The 20,214-nt window shown below is 35.3% G+C and overlaps 1 protein-coding gene across 1 annotated transcript in view; it reads left to right on the top strand.

Annotated features, from left to right (window-relative positions):
• Nucleotides 1–19,974, top strand: part of EML4 (EMAP like 4) — a 134,140-nt gene extending 114,166 nt beyond the window's left edge. The window contains exons 18-23 of the mRNA XM_058165250.1: nt 4,963–5,051; nt 8,137–8,234; nt 10,495–10,582; nt 13,761–13,859; nt 14,849–14,979; nt 17,109–19,974. Of these exons, the coding sequence (XP_058021233.1) occupies nt 4,963–5,051; nt 8,137–8,234; nt 10,495–10,582; nt 13,761–13,859; nt 14,849–14,979; nt 17,109–17,606 (1,003 nt within the window). The 3' untranslated portion in view covers nt 17,607–19,974. The remainder of the gene's footprint in view (nt 1–4,962; nt 5,052–8,136; nt 8,235–10,494; nt 10,583–13,760; nt 13,860–14,848; nt 14,980–17,108) is intronic.
• Nucleotides 19,975–20,214: the final 240 nt, after the last annotated feature.

Genomic DNA, 20,214 nt, shown 5'->3' with positions numbered 1-20,214 from the left:
CCAGAAAGGTTAGGAAATGCTACACTAAGTAACAATTTTTATAAACTTCAATCGTATAGTCAGAGGTGAAAGATAGGTACATGGTTTTTAAGACATCATATTTGGGTTTTTTAAAAAGAATAAGTGGCTTCTACAAGATGAGCTTAGAATGGTTTGCTGTGATTTTAGTATTGCACATGATTATTTATAGGCAGTGGTGTCTGTCAGTATTAACAGATAATGTCATAGGCCTAAGAAAAGTGGAATTGCATTATCTGATGTTGTTTAGGTGTAATTTTTAATTCCCACAGTACAAAAAGTAGTGACTCCCCCCTCCCCTCCATCATAGTTACTTAAAATCCCATTTGGGGTAGCCTGCTGATATACAAGAGCTAGGATCACAGTAATTTTCTACGTGCAAGAAATTCATCCATAAAAATGTAAATAAAATATTTTTTCTCTGTGGATTTTTCTTTTTTAGTATCAGCCTAGATTCACAATGTAGGAAACAAATTCTTGTTGTTACTAAAGAAACTTAGAAATCTGGTCTGAAGGGCAAAATTTTATTTGGGAAGTTTGTGGCAGCCCATCTGGCATATTCTGAGAACTCTGAGATTCTAGGAAAATGCTTTAAAATGTTCCCAGTAGATACAACTACGTATACATCCATGCAAATCTTGTTCATCAAAAAACCTGGATCACTGCAGTGCCCTATTTGTAGGTTAGAACTGATACGTTATACATTCACTTGCTCCTGGATGTGCTACTGAAGTGCCATTGAGTTGGGCTTTGCCCCTAGTGATTTCATAGACTAAAACTCAACTATCACTCTTACCCACAGATAATCTGCAGTTCTTCCAATGAAATTCCCATGTACATACTCAACCACCTTTTTCTTTTACATTCCTTAACCTTGCTAAATATTATCATTTTGCTAGTCCATCATCCACTACTATCAATTGTCCAGAGGTTTCTGTATGCTGAAAATTCCTCCTATGGAACAATGCATTTTATTTTATCCAAGACTGATTAATTGGTTCTTCTTGTAGTCCATGGTAATTTTAGTAACCATCTCCAGATTTATAATATGAAGATGTCTGTCTTATTTCCTTTTATTCTTCTCAATACTCACTTTTCACAGCCATATATTATCACTGAAAAGACATCTATTCTGATACTTGTCAGAGAAATATCCTTATCTTTCGTAATGTCTAAGAATAGCACTGTCATCTTTCCAAAAAGTAATCTACTTTTGCTGCCCATTGTCCTAAGAAGGAAAATTATCTTTCGTTTTAATTTCTTTGCCAACTGTGAATTTATGCTGGTTGGTTATCTTAATTTTTAACATTAACCCAGAATTTTCTCTTTCAGTTTTTATTTCCATAAATCTCCTTATTCTAAGTTAGCAAAGTGCCTACCCTGAAATTAATCATCTGGCTATCACTCTCAAATTGTTAGGGCTTAAGCCTGCGCTTAATGAAATCCAGCTGTTTTATCTTCCTGTCTTGTCATTAAGTATATTTACTCTATAAGCTATCAAGGCAATATGTATTCTTTCACTTACTCCTCTATTCTGAAGCACTCAGTTTCTCCTAATCCAATTCTTTTTATATTTCCTGCTCATTCCTAAGAAGAGTAATCAAATGTTTTGGTATACCTACCTATTAGTTTTAATATATTGCACATTTGACATAATAACTACAATTGCACTGTGAGATAAGCAGCATATAAATTGGATAAATAACAAAGTACTCAGTTGAGCAGAAATAAATCTTAAATTTTCTTAGTCTCTGTAATACATCTATTATATGGGCATTTGGGGAGGGACAGGCAAATGATGAATGTGTGGCATGCAAATACTGGCATGTTTGAAACCAAGGCAAAAATATTAGTTCTTTTTATTTATCATCTATCTATCAGAATTATACATCTGCCCACTTCACAACAAGAAAAGTGGATAACATAGCTAAAAACAGATAGCTTTTTATTGCTGTACTGCGTTGTGTGGTATTTATTCTCTAAGATCCATAAGGGATGCTGAAAGTTCCTCAGAATAAGCAGCAACTACTGATGTGCATAGAAATGGGGGAAAGCAGCAGCAATAGGAACTAGTGCTTTGCTTTAGTAAGGCAACCGTCTGTTCTGTTCACCATAGTTCTGTGTTGAAATAGATTGAGCAAAGCCACTTTCTGGCAGAAGATAAAAGGCTTAGAATAGTTAAGAATTCCTACAGTATTAATAGAAACAATAACACATTTTGAAGCCAGAAAAGAGAAGTCTTGCAACTTCAGACCGATTAAAAATGGCAACATAATCTTTCAGAAGAATATATAAGAATTTGGGTAACTTTTTGAGGTATAAAATCTATTTCCAGGTATGAACCTCTGCTATGGGAATAGGCTACAGCAGCTTTAAGGGGCAAGAATTAGAAAGAGGCAAGGCAAAAATCAGAATGAGATTATCATGTAAAGTTGGAAAGAAAAAACATATTCGGTGTACCCCCGTGCTAATTTGTACATATATACTGCCACCCATGCAAGTAAAATCAAAAGGAAACTGATTATCAAAATGAGCAAAAATTAAAAATAAAGAGGTCAACAGCTAGAAAAAATGACAAGCATGTGTGCAGGGATGCCAGATAGGGTTTGGAACCACTAGTAAAGAAAGAATCACAACTTTATCATTCTATTTCTTGCAAAAAGTGCTACTACATAATACTCCCCCCACATACTTTTTAAAAAATATAATATGGAATATTAGAGAGTTGTAAAAGTTTATAGTAAGTATTATAATGTTCTGCTTCAAGAATGCTTCAGTTACTAGTTTAATTCCTTTCTCAGCTTCTGGGAGTAAGGGAGATTACATTTTTCTGAGCAGTTGTTTTGTTGAATCAGTTTGAATCTTCACAAGAAGGGCTAAAGCCCTCATTAAAATACTTTGTACACAAATTCTTTGAAACTTGATTATCATATCAGGTTGGCTTTCCTCCCAGGAGGCATTGCTAGTACATTGCTTTTTTATGATGCTGAAAGGTGTGTGATATGTAAATACCTTCCATCTAGTGTGCAATATACAGTGGCTTCTAATTTGCATAACACATCTTTTCCAAGGAGATCTAAGAAGAGAGACTTGGGAGAATAGTAATAAATTCTATAATGATAGTGAATGGTTCAGAGACAGACTGATTGGAAATTTCAGCGGGGAAAGACAAAAGATTTTTGAAAATTTTGAAGTTGTGACAGTAGAATAAGAAGCACCTGTATCTAAAATACGAAGGATATTTCTCCTCCTGTTGTGCAGTCAACAAAGGATTCAGAGCCAGAAAAAGAGATAAGAATAGTTAAGATGCTGTTATATCTGTGCTGTCCTGTTGAAATGTATCCACAATATTTTTACCAGTACCCAGGATTTTCACAGAAATAATGAAAGTTCTGGAGGTGAGCTAGAGCAGGGGTCACCAACCTTTTGGACCTCAGGGACCACTAAATTCATAATTTTAAATCCCACGGACCACTAATGTGAATTTTTTAAAAAGATAAATAGTATTTAGTGCAATATTAAAAAATGCAAATAATTTTTCTGCGGACCACCAAAATTTAGCTAGAGGGTGTTTCAAGGAAAAGATGGTTAATGGTTTGTCTCATATGTTGATGCCCGTTGCTATATCTAGCTGCTATATTAGAAGCGTCAATATACTGCTTACCAGATGGAATTTATTTTATTTTCCTTGCCAGTGCTAGTGGGAACTTTGCAGTCAAAAACATTTAAGAGTCATAACCTTTAGTTCAGGCTTTTTCTTATTTAGAAATTTTGGTGCTTGAGTAGCCATTTGAACAATTTAATTAGAAGGTTTATTAGATAGGCATGATAGATTTTAAATGCTACTGAATTTTTGGCTGTAGACCCTGTACAAAAAGTTCAGCAAATAAATTGGTTTATTTCAGAGAGTCTAGAATGCTGCTAATTATGGTTCTTAAACTGCCTATGAAATCAGCTGAGGATTGTACTTTTTGTATTATATCAGCAGCTAGTATAATATGAAATTCATAGAAGTTACAGAGAAAAGCTATATAAAACTTCCATCACACTAGCAAAAGTGATTATGCAAAGATCTTTCAGTCATGCTAGGCTCATTCTCAAGGTCATTGAAGTTATGAATTTTTCCACCATGTTTTATCCCACCATGTTGTGCTGATAAATCTAGTCTTAACAGATGTGACTAAAATTGTTCTGAGATTCAGGAGGTATTTATGAGGATTTCTTACTCCTGGTAACTCTTTATGTTGTAATGTTTTAAATGTGATTTTAAGATCTGATCTCAAAACTATTCTGTAGTACTGAATCCCTAGTGCAAACAGACAAAGAAGAGACATTGGTGCCTTGTTGCTGTTCTTATTAATTCCCAGTACTTAGTTGTCCTCAGTGGGGCTCCCATTGCTTGATACTGATGCCCTCATTTGGTTAGGTTAAATAAATCTTATGTACAAACATTAAATATACAGGCATATGCTTAAAATCACAGATCTGTATATGCCAGGGATGGGCAATCCATAGGTCCCAAGTTCCAGGCCCATTTTTTCAATTGGCAGTATAGTCATTGAAATTCAGGGGCAACCTTATTTATTGTTATTGAAGTGAGTAGCTTTTTAATAGATAGTTAATGGGCCTGTTGTGCATTTTAATCGTCCCAAAGTAACTGACCTTATCCGAATACATCACCACATCTAACTTTTGCAGCCTTTGGATGCAAAATAATAGTAAATATTTAAATAAAAAGTATTACCCAGGCCCCAAGAGGTTATTTAATATCATATACTATATGCCCTGTTTTTAGATATTCAGACTGCCTTGGAAATGATTGTGAACAAAAACATATTTATTGATACATTATTAGGGCAATATTTAAACAGAAGTCAAACCAGTTACATCATTTTATAAAATTCACAGTAACCTTGCAAGAACATTTCTATTTCTCCTTCATAGGTGGTTTGTTTTGGATGCTGAAACAAGAGATTTGGTTTCAATCCATACAGATGGCAACGAGCAGCTCTCTGTGATGCGCTACACAGTAGGTATGCAGAACTGTAATACATTTGAACCTTTTGTTCATTTCTTTATACGTGTCACCTATTCTAAAAGGAGCATTTTAAGTAAGAATAATATTGTATCTGAATATAGATCTTTTTAACATTCATATTTTATTGTGGTTTTTAATCTTGGGGAAATGTTAATATCTATTAGAATTCCATGTATGATTTACTTTATGCTAAATAATTAAAATATAAATAAGTAAGAACAAATTTATTTTAACCTCTTTGAAATTATTTTCCCACATTGAAAACAAGATTACTTAATAAAGTAAGTAAAGCAATATGGAACATGGATTTTTTGTTTGGTTTTGGTTTTACTGCACCTGAATCAACAGTATTGTTTGCCAGCTTACCTTACTAAATAGTAGCTAAATAGAGGAAGTAATGATGCAAATTCACATAGAAAATAGTATCCCAACAGAAATAGGCCCTGGCAGCAGTTCAAAAACTGGACTTTTTTCTGACTGAAGTTGGCACTTAACTCTCCGACTTGGAACACAAATGCTGCATGGTGGGAGAAAAGGCTAAAAAAGATAATAGATGATGTCAATAGAGAAGAAGAAAGCAAGAAGGGAAGAGCTGACAGTGTTATGCTATGCTTGAATTCAAGCACATTGACTGTAAAGGAGAAAGAAAGAAGACTATTGAGACAATTGACAGGTGGACTAATGCACTGCGAGGCACAGGAGAAAAGACCATTGAGAACCGGTCTCAGCTGAACTTGGAACAAGCAAAAGATTCCCAACTTTATTTTGCTAGAAACCAGAATTATCCAGAATCAATCTAGCCATGTACAAAAGAGCCATATACAAATCCAGCCATGTACAAAGCAAAATACATTTAACTTTGCTTTCTTGATTTCAGCGAGACTACTTCTAAACATAACCATTTTCTGTTAAAACAAATTGTGTTATCATGTAGGCAGCATTGCCAGGGCAATTACATTAACGCTTTTTAAGATGTTCTGCCTTTGTAGGGGGAAATGGACTCTCCATTTTGTCTCATAGCTTTAATTAAGCTATGTATCATATTGTTTTTGAACTAATTATCATTTGCAGGCACTACAGAAAACTCTGTTCAAGGTTATGGCTAAGTGTGTCAAATGTGAATATAGTGAAATGTGAATAAAAACTTAGTTTAGTCACAGAAATGTCCCAGTCTCTATTTTTGGTCTTCCCTATTTAGAGGAAATCAAAATAAGTTTTGTTAGATAATCTTAATGGAGAAGCAGATTTATATAGGAAAAGAAGATACTTGAAATATTCCAATCCCATATAATGAGTTACTGAGTTGACGTTTCAATTAAATGAACAGGCTTATATAAGTTGATGGGAAACCATCATTGAAACATATCTCTGATTGGGGTAATGCAAATTTTATTTTTACCACTAAAAGCCATTCAGTCACTCTATAAACAATTCTTTCACATTATAAATTTGATTTTGGGATAATTCTTATTTTATTTTTAAGTCATGAAGGTATTTGTGGCTAATTTGCAAATTACAAAAAAAACCTCCCTGCCCATTGCTCCTTTGGTCAATTTGAAATGAATGTCAGGGTTCCAAGTAATACCCCCAATGAAAGACTTCCAGGACTGACAATGGAGTTGAATGACACAATACAAAAAGAATTTGGCCAAAGACTACAGATACTGAAAAATTAGGCAAAAACAATTCTATAAGTGGAACTTAGTTTATATAAATTCCCAGTCTTTCTCTATGACCTTCTTTTGATAGAGCATTCTCTAGAGATAATTCTGAACTTTGAAGAAGTATTATAGAATGAGTATTGATGCTTTTGAACTTAGGTGTTGTAGAACAGGGGTCCCCAACCTTTCAGACCTCAGGGACCACCAAATCCATAATTTTAAATCCCGTGGACCACTAATATGATGTGCCTAGTGACCAGCTGGGTGGGTGGGGCTAGCTGGTCATGGGACTGGGTGGGCGTGGCCAACTCAACGTCACTCATGTCGAGGGGTACCTCGCCGGCCTCTACTCGCTCCTCCCCTCCCAGCCCTTCCTCCCCTCCCCATTGGGCTCCTTAGGGCCCCAGTAGGAAGCAGTTGTTGGAGCTAAGCAGCAGCCACCACAAGAAAGAGTTAGCCAAACAGCTGGCCAGTTCAAATTGGATCTGACCGAGAAGAGTCTCAGCAGAAGCCCCTTACTGAGGACTAGGAGCATAGGCTTTCCAAGCAGAGGGAAGACCTGCAGGAGTGCAAGGCCAGGTACCGGTGCCTGGATGCTCAGCGGACTGAGATGGTCAGCCAGTTCCAAAACATGAGGCAGTCCCACTGGAACAAGGCCCTCTGGGTCTTCGCAACCAGCGGCACTTCCCTCCAACCTTCGCCCAAAGCCCTACACCAGGAGGCTGAAGCAGACCCCAAGTCGGAATTTCTGCCCCCCTCTGACCCACACAAAAAAGACCCCGAAGGGGGAGACTCTCTGCAGCAACATGAACGTTCATTGGACATATCTGTCCCAGGTGCTGTAGTTTGAGAACTTCCGATTTACAATATAAAAAATGAAAATAATTTTTCTGCGGACCACCAAAATGTTCTCGAGGACCACCAATGGTCCACGGACCACCAATTGGTGACTGCTTTTGTAGAAGACTCTTTAAGAATATAATTAGAAGATTCTACTCAAGGCACAAGTGGGCAAGTTGAAATAATTATACTAAGGACATATCATGAAAAAAATCTAGCTCTCTGAAGAAGTCTATAATTTAGTGGAAAGTGGAAGGAAAGAGAAGAGGACAATAACCAGTAGGGTGGATGAACTCAGTTTCAATGTTTATGGGACCAGGTTTGGGACAAATTGTCATGGAGAAAACCTATGTGGTTGCTAAAAATAACACTGATGGTACATAATTATCAAGAGCCTTATTAGTTAACAGTCATATGAAAATTAAAATATTCTGAATGCTTATCATTTTCCTTCAATAGGTAAAATAAAAATAGTTACAACTTTAATTTATGTTGTTATTATCTACAACTATTTCATACATGATATGCTAGAGAGTTTTGCACTGTCCAATTATAGTTTGTTTTTAACTTGCATTACAGATGGCACCTTTCTTGCAGTGGGTTCCCATGACAACTTCATTTACCTCTACACAGTAACAGAAAATGGAAGAAAGTACAGCAGATATGGAAAGTGCACTGTAAGAACTGTAAAATGATACTTTTTTTTTTAACTTTGTAAATAAAGGTATGGAATGCATACAGATTTAGCTGTTTTCTCATCCAGGTACAGTCTAGATCCCAGTAAGTAATATCATGCTGAACCTTAATTTCTGAGGGTTGAAGGTGCAGGAAATAAATAGCACATTTCTATTTAAAATATTCCCAACTAATATTGTGTTCTTATCACTTGACCCCAGTGTTATCCTCAAATGCCACTTCTTAAAGCTGTCTTAAGAATATAGTGTCTCTTACTTTTAGGACATGAAATTATATATACAAAACATTCTTTCCAGTTTAAATGTAGGCAAGATTTGCTTTTAATTGTGGTAAAATATGATAAGAGTTCTATGATTTCCGTGCTCATTCTGTAGTTGATTTTATTTTGTACCCCAAAACCTGTGTTCAGGTCCCTTTTTTGCCACAGAGCTTCATATTGTACCATTGTTCAATCCTGGTATATTATTCTGGACATGTGGAAGTTAAGCAATTTTGTGTGTCAATTGCATGTACATGTACTTTTCAGTTTTGAATGCTAATTTGACGTTTCAGATTCTCTATCATAATTTATTAGATTGACATATTTGAAATGCAAATATTGAGAGGTTAGAAACTTTTCCATTTTAAACAATTGCCCCACATGAAAAAACAGAGTGCATATATTAGTTTGGAAAATTGGAGTAAAAGGAGATCTGCTTATTCTGCTTTTTATTTTAAACCCAAGTTTCACCAAAATAGTTTCACCAAAAGCCTTTTCCAAAAAGTTTCAGGGAGTGAGAGCTCTGGAATATTTTTTACTCTTTGTATTAATAATCTATTTCTAGACAAAATACACATAGCTGGGTATTAATTTTAGATCTGGATTTTAGATTTGAACCTTAGGTCTGGATTAATAGAGAGAATAGCATCTTTTATATGATCTTCCACTGCTAGGAGGTCACCTGAGAGCTCATGCAGCAGCAACAGAGTTAAGCTTTTCCAGATCTTTGAAGTTTAGTTTGCCTTTTTAAAGTCTTAATTTTATAATTTTAGTATAAACTGTTATGACTCTGATAGTTGGCAGAATTAAAAATAATAAATTACAATTTATCTGATAATAAAAGATGTGACTGGTAAACATTTAACTGAGTCATAGTAGTATTTCACTTTGTGATAGCACTGTATGCTATTCATTCTCTTCATAAATTTGACATTCTCCTATCCTTCATAGTTCAGAGTTTTTAATGTAGTAGGTGCAGTTTTTATTAGAGTGAAATGCCAGTACTTGTCGTCACATATGCATATGGTATGTCAGAAATGAAATGTAAAATAACTCTCTTGCTGTGTCTGCCACTGAAGAGATGGTGGTTGCTTATAGAAATACACATTTAATGTAAACTATTAAGACTGTTTCAACAGTGTGATCTTCAACTCTCACATGATTTAGTCAAAGCGATATATTATTTTTGCCCAAAAGAGTCTCTTTAAATTAGCTTTTTTCTATTTTCCAAATTCTGGAAAAATGTTAACAGCTGCCAAAAGTCCAGCAATGTCTGATAATTGATTGTCTTCCTTGCCTACAATGTTAGTGCTAGCTTCTCAATTTTTAAAGATTCAGGATAACAGATGGAGGGCAGGGGGAGAGAAGAAAAACAGATGGAGCTTTCTTCTTTTTTCTGAGACCACTGCATGTTTTCCTGAGCAACTGGGAACATTGTAAAAGCAAATTCATTCATGTAAACCAGTTGAATTTGGCATCCTATTATCTTTGGCATGAAACAGGCTCTATACATAACTGTTCACAAAGAACATTTCTGTTATTGCGTATCCATCCTTTCAGTTGAAGGGTAAATTGTAGCCTTCCACTCCATCTTCATACAAATCTTGTTTGCCCAGGTTCAGATGTGATTGACAGATCAATTTGTTTTTGCTATTAAATCAGTTATGTATAGGAAAATCACTGCCCTTGAGAAGGAGGAAGCTCACACAATGAATTGAGTAAAGCAGGGATTTGCATCTGTCTGCCATATGCTTAAATTTCACACGGGTGACTGGGATTTATGGTAATTGTAATCCATTCATGGGCTTCTAGTTCATTCCCATCAAAGTACGACTTGGCGGATTAGTTTTATAAACTACCATGTCAATTTGCTTATTTGAACATTTTAAAAGGAAGATAAAAGGTGAAAGAGGGAGAAATTACTGTTTTAACTGGAGTTTTGATAGCTTATTTATCTCTTTTTTGTTTATATATATTTTTAGGGACATTCCAGCTATATTACACACCTTGATTGGTCCCCAGAAAACAAATACATAATGTCCAACTCAGGAGATTATGAAATATTATACTGTGAGTACAAAATTGCAATTATTTCCATAGTAGAAAAATGTTAAGAATCATAAGAAAAAAACTTGCAGTACCTGGAATGCTTGTTGACAGGATAATAATTTGACCTTCTATAACCTGATCTTCAATATTATTCAAAGTTCTTAATGTTAATTCCAAATATAGCTCCTTCTCTGCAAAGGCATCAATTAACACTTTACGAAAGAGGTGCTGGGGTATGAGATGTCAGAGTATAAGTTATAGCTTGAAAGTATTATACGTTTGCTTCATCAAATTTCTTCTTTATTTATATAATAGTTAAAATTATTATTTAGCATTATTAATATTCTTTTATTTTAGTAAACCTTAATTTAAGAATTCAAACTGTTCCATGTGCATTAGACTTTGAAAACAAATTATTTCCCTTAGCCCAAAGGTGGTGTAGTAGAATCTTTTGGGTTTGTTGCTTGTTTGGAATACTTAACCTAGGAAAAACCATGCCTGGCAGGCTACATTCAGCCAAATTGTCACAATTTTGCAGAATTTTCTTAAAATATATTTAACAATTATGGTATACTTGAAATGAGCTTGGAGCTAGCCAGGATATGAACATTATTAATCAGAATAAGAATGAATAATAGTGAGGAAATAATAAACTCTATGAAGAGCACCCCCTGGTTCTATAGACATCTCTGCTGTCTTTTGTAAATTGTTACTCTGTAGTAGTAAAGAATAATGGCATATAAAATACATGCAGGATATGAGTTATTCAATTCTGGTCCAATTTAAAGTGGATTTGCATACAAATTATAGAACATATTTCATTCAAGTATTCCTGCTTTTAACTGTAAATTGAAGATTGCTAGATTGTTCTAGCCAAAAAAATAATAATAATTCCAAAAGAAGGCAATGGTTATCTTGCCAATAAATCATGCATGCATCTACATAACTAGCAGGAGTCAAGTTCAATTTGAACATGACTTGTCTTACTACTAGCAGTAATTTTAATTATTTCCATATATTGATTTACCGAGTTTATTTAAAAGCTGTATTTAGCTGCCCATCTTATATCAAAGTCTGGGTGGCTGCTGATCAACAATTAAAACAACATCTGCATATAAAACAACACAATATATATATATATTAAAACCATAGACATTAAAAACCTGGCACTAACCTTAAGCTTCCACATGCATGCCCTGATTTAATTCTCCACCACCTCTCCCTATCTCAAGTTGGGGGGAAAGCCAAATGTTATGAGGGTGGAGGGCTGGAAAACTTCAGAGTGAAGGGTATTCGATAGGAAATACCCAGACTGACACAGAAACGCACACTTGTTAGATCTATAACATGACATTGTTTAAGGGAAGGGATTAGAAATGGACAGACACTTTCTGATTTGGTAGGAGAGGTAGATGTCCTTAGGGAGAATCAGTCTCACTGATCACCTGGCCCTGTGACAAATAGCAATAGCAATTAGACTTATATACCACCCCATATTGCTGTACATTTACAGCACCTTCTGGGCAGTTTACAATGTCAGCATATTTCCCCCAACAATATAGGTCCTCATTTTACTGACCTGGAAAGGATGGAAGGTTGAGTCAACCTTCAGCCCGCCAGGATCAAACTCCAGACTGTGGGCGGATTTGTTCATCCTGATCCATTTAAGTGTAGAGAGAGAATAAAAAGCTTCATGCATAAATGCCACTGAAGAATGTCTTTGGACACTTTTCTTTATTTATAGTAATAATGTGAAGTTCACTTGTATAGAAATAAAATTATATTAGTATAAATCTAAAGCTATTGAATGAATCAGTAGATGAAAATTCAAAGAGAAGGAATGTTTAAAATTTTATTCCCCCCTGTCAGTCACTATGAGTTTAAATTTTATTTGCACCTTTTGTTGGCAAACAGTTGTATAGTCCAAAATGTAAGTTAAACTAGCTATGACCCAAATTTTCAAGATTTGTAAAGCTTTTTTATGAGAAAAAGAAAAACTAATTCATGTTGCACTGGAATTTAGCATATGCAGACAGTTATATATGCCAGTCTGCTGAAATCATTTATTTTCTATTAACATGATTGTGTCACCCCTAATTCTTGACCTTTCAAGCTATTGATTTATAATGTAAACTATAGGTAGTCCTCAACTTATGACCATAAAGCCCAAAATTTTGAGCCCAAAATTTCTATTGTTAAGTGAGACATAAGTGAGTTATGTCCCATTTTACAACTTTTCTTGCCACAATAATTTATTATTTATTTATTTTATTTATTTTATTAGATTTTTATACCGCCCTTCTCCCGAAGGACTCAGGGCGGTGTACAGCCAAAATAAAAACAGTAACAAAATACAATTAAAATAAACAGTTAAAAAACTTATTATAAAATTGGCCAAAATTTAAAATATATTAAAATTTAAAACCCTTTAAAATACTAAAATCTAAATAACCCCAGTTAAAATTAATAAACTTCTAAGCCAGTCCTGCTTGAATAAATAGGTGCGTTTTCAGCTCACGGCGAAAAGTCCGAAGACCAGGCACTTGACGTAAGCCAGGGGGAAGTTCATTCCAAAGCGTAGGAGCTCCAACAGAGAAGGTCCTATCCCTGGGGGCCGCCAGCCGACATTGTCTGGCGGACGGCACCCTGAGAAGGCCCTCTCTGTGTGAGCGTACGGGTCGGTGGGAGGCATAGGGTAACAGCAGGCGGTCCCGTAAGTACCCGGGCCCTAAGCCATGGAGCGCTTTAAAGGTGGTAACCAGAATCTTAAAGCGCACCCGAAAGACCACAGGAAGCCAGTGCAAACTGCGCAGGATTGGTGTTACATGGGAGCAACGAGTTTGAGCCTGTCCAGACACAGAAATGGACCGAAGAACCTCTATTAAAGATGCCACCAATTTCAGAGGTCCATGTTTAGGCATAGAGACGAGGACCTTCTCCTGTTTCCAAGATATCGAACACATTCCTTCCAGAGGCTACTGTTTCTTTCTTTTTAGGAACATGGCATTTCATTTCAACTAGCTCTTTTTTAATTGGAATAATAATGATTAGTTATTGCTTTTAACAGGGTTTTAATTGGTTTATATTTCTGGATGTTTTTCTTCTGAGAGTTACTTTAAAAACCCTAGGGATGGAAAGATAGTATACAAATGGAAATTATAAATAGCTATTCCAATACCAATTATGTATTTTTATAAAGGGGACATTCCAAATGGCTGTAAACTGATAAGGAACCGCTCTGATTGTAAGGACATAGATTGGACAACATACACTTGTGTGCTGGGGTTTCAAGTATTTGGTGAGTAATATATTCCTATTTAATTGTTATTCTTAAGTTTAAAATTAGTCTACTCTGGAGAATACAAAGATTATACCATTCATAGTGTTTTAAATATTCTGCTGTTGTGATTTCTTTAAATTGACTTCATAAATGGAATCATTCCAGTATTTTATTTTTTCATTATATATAATTGCTTTGGTGGAAAATTGTTACAATTGCATAGGTATCTACTACAAATCAAAATTACTAGCAAATAATTATATAACTTGTATCATAATGTCACAACACATGGCCTTTTTTACAAGTTACCTAAGGTTGAATACAAGTACATGAGTTGAGATTTTGCTTTGTGGTTTCCCTGTATATATTTTGTCACTCGGGATTTCGGGGCATAAGTTTGTTGTCATAAGAAACAGGGTTCCCAATTGGGCAATTTTAAGATTTCAACTCCCAGAATTCCTAGCCAGCATGCTGTGGCTAATAATTCTGCAAGTTGACAACCACACATCTTAAAGTTATACAGGTAAGAAAACACTGATAAGAAAAGATTAAACATTTGTCATTAAATCTGTATTTGTTTTAAGGCTTCAATTCACTCATTCCACTGTTATCTTAATATATTTCAATTACTTAAAAATGTGCCTTATAAATTTGGGCAATAATATGTTTTTTCTTTGTTGTTTATTAAAGTAATAAAGGAAATTAGAAAATATTTTTAAATGGGGTTCTGCCATGTCAGCTAATGCATTTGTCTTTTCTCATACACATAAGAAAGATTGTATTTCTAGAACAATTATTATACATTGGATTATTTGGTTTTGATTGAAGTATTCTAAATGGATGTCTAATCTCTTAAAATTCTCTTAAACCATAGAGAACTTGTAACCATCTAAAATTATTAGCTAAGGCTGATAGGAATTAGAGTCCAACATCTTGAGGGCTAGAAGTCTCTGTATTTGCCCCTTGTTTTAATAACATTTTTATTCTTTTGTGTTTATATAATGAAGGAGTTTGGCCAGAAGGATCAGATGGAACAGATATAAATGCGCTTGTGAGGTCCCATAATAGGAAAGTGATAGCTGTGGCTGATGACTTTTGTAAAGTCCATCTATTTCAATATCCCTGCTCCAAAGCAAAGGTAAGTTTAGGGTCAATGTTTTAAAACAGGAATGAGAAGAAAAGCGGTTGTATACTATAAATGTATGTCTGTGTATTCAGCTTCACATGCTAGAATCTCTTGTAGAAATAACAGTTTCCTTTCCTATGCACCAAATTTCCCAGAATAGTTATTGTTTTGTGCCTTAATATGCCTTAATGGTGAATATAACCTAGAAAAAAATCTATCCCTTTGCCTTACTGGATTGTTCAGCTGGAGGTATAATGATTAAGTTACTACTCTCTCACTACATTTTCTTTTTAATTTCATATCTACCTGTAATTTTTAAACTGTAGGCAGCACTGTGATTGTAGTGAAAGGACAGAGCAGAAATGTTATTATTTAGTTTACTAGGAAAATAGAATAATAATAGCAATAGCACTTAGACTTATATACCCCCTCACAGTGCTTTCCAGCCCTCTCTAAGTGGTTTACAGAGTGAGCATATTGCCCTCAACAGCAATCTGGGTCCTCATTTTACCCACGTCAGAAGGATGGAAGACTGAGACAACTTTGAGCCAGTGAGAATCGAATTGCCGAACTGCTGGTAGCAGTCAGTCAGCAGAAGTAGCCTACAGTATTGCATTCTAACCACTGTACCATCACGGCTCAGAATAACAGAATAATAAAGGACCTTGGGGGTCTTCTAGTCCAACCCGCTGCTCAAGCAGGAAATCCTATCCCATTTGAGAAAAACAATTGCTCAATCTCTTCTTTAAAAACTCCAGTATTCCAACACCCACAACTTCTGGAAGCAAGTTGTTCGACTGATTAATTGTTCCAACTGTCAGAAAATTTCTCCTTAGTTCTAGGTTGGTTGTCTCGATTAGTTTCCATTCATTGCTTCTTGTCCTTCAAGGTGCTTTGAAGAATAAGTTGACCCCCTCTTCTTTGTGGCAGCCCCTTAGATATTGGAATATTGCTACTGTGGTATTATCACTAGTTGTTCTTTTAATTAAACTAGACATAACTAACTATCTGCAACCATTTTACATACGTTTTAGCCTCCAGTTCTCTAATCATTTTAGTATCTCTTCTCTGCACTCTTTCTAGAGTTTCAACATCTTTTTTATATTGTGGCAACCAAAACAAAAGTGTGGTCTTTACCAGGGCATTATAAACTGGTACTAACACTTCACATGATCTTGATTCTACCCTTCTATTAATGCACCCTTAGGACTTTGACAACTGCAGCACATTGCTGCTCACATTTAAGTGAGTGTCTACATTCTGCATATGATCCACAGCTCTCACTCTGACCAGACGCAATAATTAATTGTCCCTACGCCCTTCTCATGCCGGGTCTTTGTGGTAAGGGGGCCTGATAAAACACACCAGCTTAGTTGGCTGTCTAATTTCAGCCTGAAGAGCACAAACTAAAGACTAGATGAGCAGTCTGACCATGTAAACTAGCAATCTGCTTACAATAGCGTAGTATCCAAATTTAAAGAGTACCACGAAAGACAGCTGCAAAACAAGTGTTGCACTGAACTAAGGCAGACATTCTAAAATAAAATTACAACCACATAAGCATTTACCAAGGGTGAACTACTCATGTTTTCTGGTCAGAAAGTCAGTTGCCTTCACAATGGGTAATTTCAGAGAGTCAGTGCAAATAGACATTTCCTTTCAGCCTTCCTGTTTTGTCTTGAAGTTGCTTTGAGCTGCTTGTCCCAGCAGTCTCTGGTGCTATGCAAATGCATTGCAATTGCAACCAGGGACTATTGGACAACCAATGATTTCCAGGATTGCTGGAAGATACAAACCAATTATTCTGGTGAGCAGCTTCCCCACTCCTATGACAGGGTTATTTACAAGAAGAATGGGACTAACCCTTTCCTGCGAAACTTGCACACTTATTCTGTAAGTAAAATCTATTGTTTGAATATTTATATATGGCAAAGTGACCGGTAGCATTAGACTTCGATAGAATTCATGTTTGAGATTGTAATGATTTATATTTTGGTAAAATTTGTAGTTTGCTAAAATTTACAGTGCATTGGGAAGAGTATATATTTTCCTAGTTAAATACATGTAATTGGAAGTTGAGTTAATCCTGTTTGATATATAGCTTGATCTTAACACTGGTGTTTTTTTATTTGTGTTAACAGGCTCCAAGTCATAAATACAGTGCCCATAGTAGTCATGTAACAAACGTCAGTTTCTCTCATAATGATAGTCATTTAATTTCAACTGGAGGCAAAGATATGAGTATCATTCAGTGGAGACTTGTTGAGAAAGCAACTTTGCCACAGAATGATACTGCTGTAGAAATGGCCACAAACAAAGTGCCTGTAACTGCCAGAGACAGCTTTACACAGCCAAGCATCCCTGTACCCCTTAACCAACCCTTGGATGAACTGGCAGCCAGTGAAAATTTAATGGATGGCTTTTCACCGTCCTTTGAGAGTGACATGGAGCATACTGTGAAGACCAATGAAGAACAGAATGAGGAGCAAAGTGAGGGAAGCAGTCTGGATCCAGGAGAGCCAAATTGTGAAGAACCGCCTAGTGAAATGAGCGAGGAACAGAGTGAATCCACTGTTATTGAAGATCAGCAGGAAAACTCTCCAGTGTCTTATCAACTTGAAACTCAAGATGATCTTTAGATATTTTCTCTCAGTGCACATTGTTTGGTATATTAAAAAAACAGACGGTTCAAGTAAGGAAGGGAAGCAGCTCTGACATGGAGCACTCAAGTTTCTGAGGAAGGCTTGTTAGTTTGATCTACTTCTGTTTTCAACACATGGGATTATTGTAAGGACTCATTTTGACAGTTCCAGTCAAGTGCTAAATAGAAAAGTAGAATGTTACCTTAGGTTAAATATAATTCTGAAATTGCTATGAGAAAGAGGCATGATACAAATAACTAAGGAAGAGTTTGTTGAGAAAAGCAGGTAGAGAATATTGTGGGAAAGAACTTTTAAGACCATTCAGAAGCATTAGTAATACCTGCTATGTAATGTAACCCTAGTGAAAGCCCTTCAGGAAGCTCTCCTTTCTTTTTTTACATTAAAAAGAGAAGGAGAGGAGAATAAGACGACATCATAATGGCACATACAGGGCTGTGCTTACTGCCTTCTTGATTAATACCTATGCAATTTTCTAAAACTAGCAATTCTTACTAGCCGCTACATCGGTTGCTGGTTGTCCTAAGACAACTTATATTAAAGTATACTTCTGTTTGTTCCATGATAGTAGATCTTAAAAGAACCAAATTAAGATAGCAAGTTCTGCTTAGTTTTCTACCCAATGACTGCTATACGATGTAATTTCAAGGAACTACTTGCATTGACATATTAAAATTCAAGAACACCAACTGTGACTATAATGCAAACTGACTTAACTTCATTAAGATGAAAGTTCTAATTCTCAAGTTCAAACCTGACCCTCAGATAAAATAAGTACTTTCAATAAGAAATTAAATATTAGAGAAATAGCATTAAGTTATAAAATCTAATGCTTGGGAGTAAGGTAATGATTGACTCAGTTACTTAAAAAATTAGGGATAACCTTAAAATAAGAAATGTTCACATAGACTTTTTTACAGCCATCTTTTTAATAGCTGTAATATAAATGTCCCATTTTCTTGAATAATGTTGGCTATTTTTGAATTTTTTCTTCTATTTCTGTGTTTCTTTTTCTCTTGTCCAATTTTGTAAGCCGTGCAGCTCAGAGATAGCTGGACCTGGCCAGTTATGGGATATCATGGCATTTTAGTATGTGGTAAAAATAACTTTTTCTAAAAAAAATTAAATATGCATCAGCTACATTTCTTAAATACCTAGGTTTTCGTGTTTAAACGTTTGTTTAAAAAAATCCTACTTTATATTTTACTTACATAGGACTTTTTAAAATTGTGCTGATATTTTAGACCTTATTTAGAAGTTGTGTTTAGAAACCTTCGTTAAGTCTTAAGTGTGCAAGCGTTTACGTGAATGTGTCATTCCAAAGTGCATCAGAACTGTCATTCCCTTCTATTAACTTCTCAGGAGTAAATATTACAGATCAGGTATGTAATCTACAGTATTCATCAGTGGAAACATTAACAATTGATGTGGACTCCCAAAGGACATAAAGACTGTCACATACAGATACATACAGGTGCACATACATCTTTGTTTACATCCATTCCGGAAAACCTCAACATAATTATCTTCAGAAACCACGATGTGAATTCCAAGCAACTGCTCTCTTTTGCTTTATCTAAAAAGCTGTACTGTTAAATAATACGTTGGAGTGCTCCTGTGTATGATTGGCCACTGTGCCAAATAGTCCCTGTGGGCAACAGAAATACTGTATCAAGATAATGGATTCCTTTGGAAAAGAGGCATCTATCTGCAAGGAAGGTGGCCCATTTTTAGGGATTTACAACTTTCCGGTCGGCTTCAGTGAGTTCTATAACTACCCATAATAGATGGAGGAAAAGATGGAGAAAGGGGATTCATTAAACATTCTCCCCCATTTTTTTGTTCCACTCTTTTCCACAGGAAGAGATTAACTGAATAATGCAGCTTTTTAAAACATGGTAAGGTAAAATAGTTCTAGTAATTTTAGTTAAAAAGAAATGGATTGTAGAGCTCTTTAACATCCTCAGTGAGTAACAAGAAAACAGAGCATTTTGTTTGGATTTATCTATTACCTTGAGGTTGCCATATAAAATGAGAATTAATAGTTGTGATTTTCCTCATGTTATAGATTAACAGATTTTTTTTAATGCCAAAAAAAAGAGAAAAGGAAAAAAAAGCCTTACAATTTTTGATTGCTGGCAACTACTGTTCATTAAATAATTAAATCTGTGATAATAGAATTGGGTGGGATTATGTTAACTGTAAATGTTTTAGGGTAAAATTGTGAATGAAATATAATTTGAGTGTGTCATGTGAAGATGTTTGAGCCATTCTGTCTATCATGCATTCCTGTCTCATGGCAGTAAAATTGGAAGATTTAAAATAATAATAAAAATACAAGAATCAACTTAATGTAGCAATCTCTTCTTGTTCATATCTTTCCCAGCTCATATGTTTGCTTTTCAGGGTTTTTTTTTATTTGCATTTATATCCCGCCCTTCTCCGAAGACTCAAGGTGGCTTACACTATGTTAGCAATAGTCTTCATCCTATTTGTATATTTATATACAAAGTCAACTTATTGCCCCCAACAATTTGGGTCCTCATTTTACCTAGCTTATAAGGATGGAAGGCTGAGTCAACTAGGG

This window comes from Ahaetulla prasina, chromosome 1 (assembly GCF_028640845.1).
Source record: "Ahaetulla prasina isolate Xishuangbanna chromosome 1, ASM2864084v1, whole genome shotgun sequence".
Taxonomy (NCBI): domain Eukaryota; kingdom Metazoa; phylum Chordata; class Lepidosauria; order Squamata; family Colubridae; genus Ahaetulla; species Ahaetulla prasina.
The sequence above is the reverse complement of the archived record's forward strand: the minus strand, read 5'-3'. Positions and strand labels throughout refer to the sequence as shown.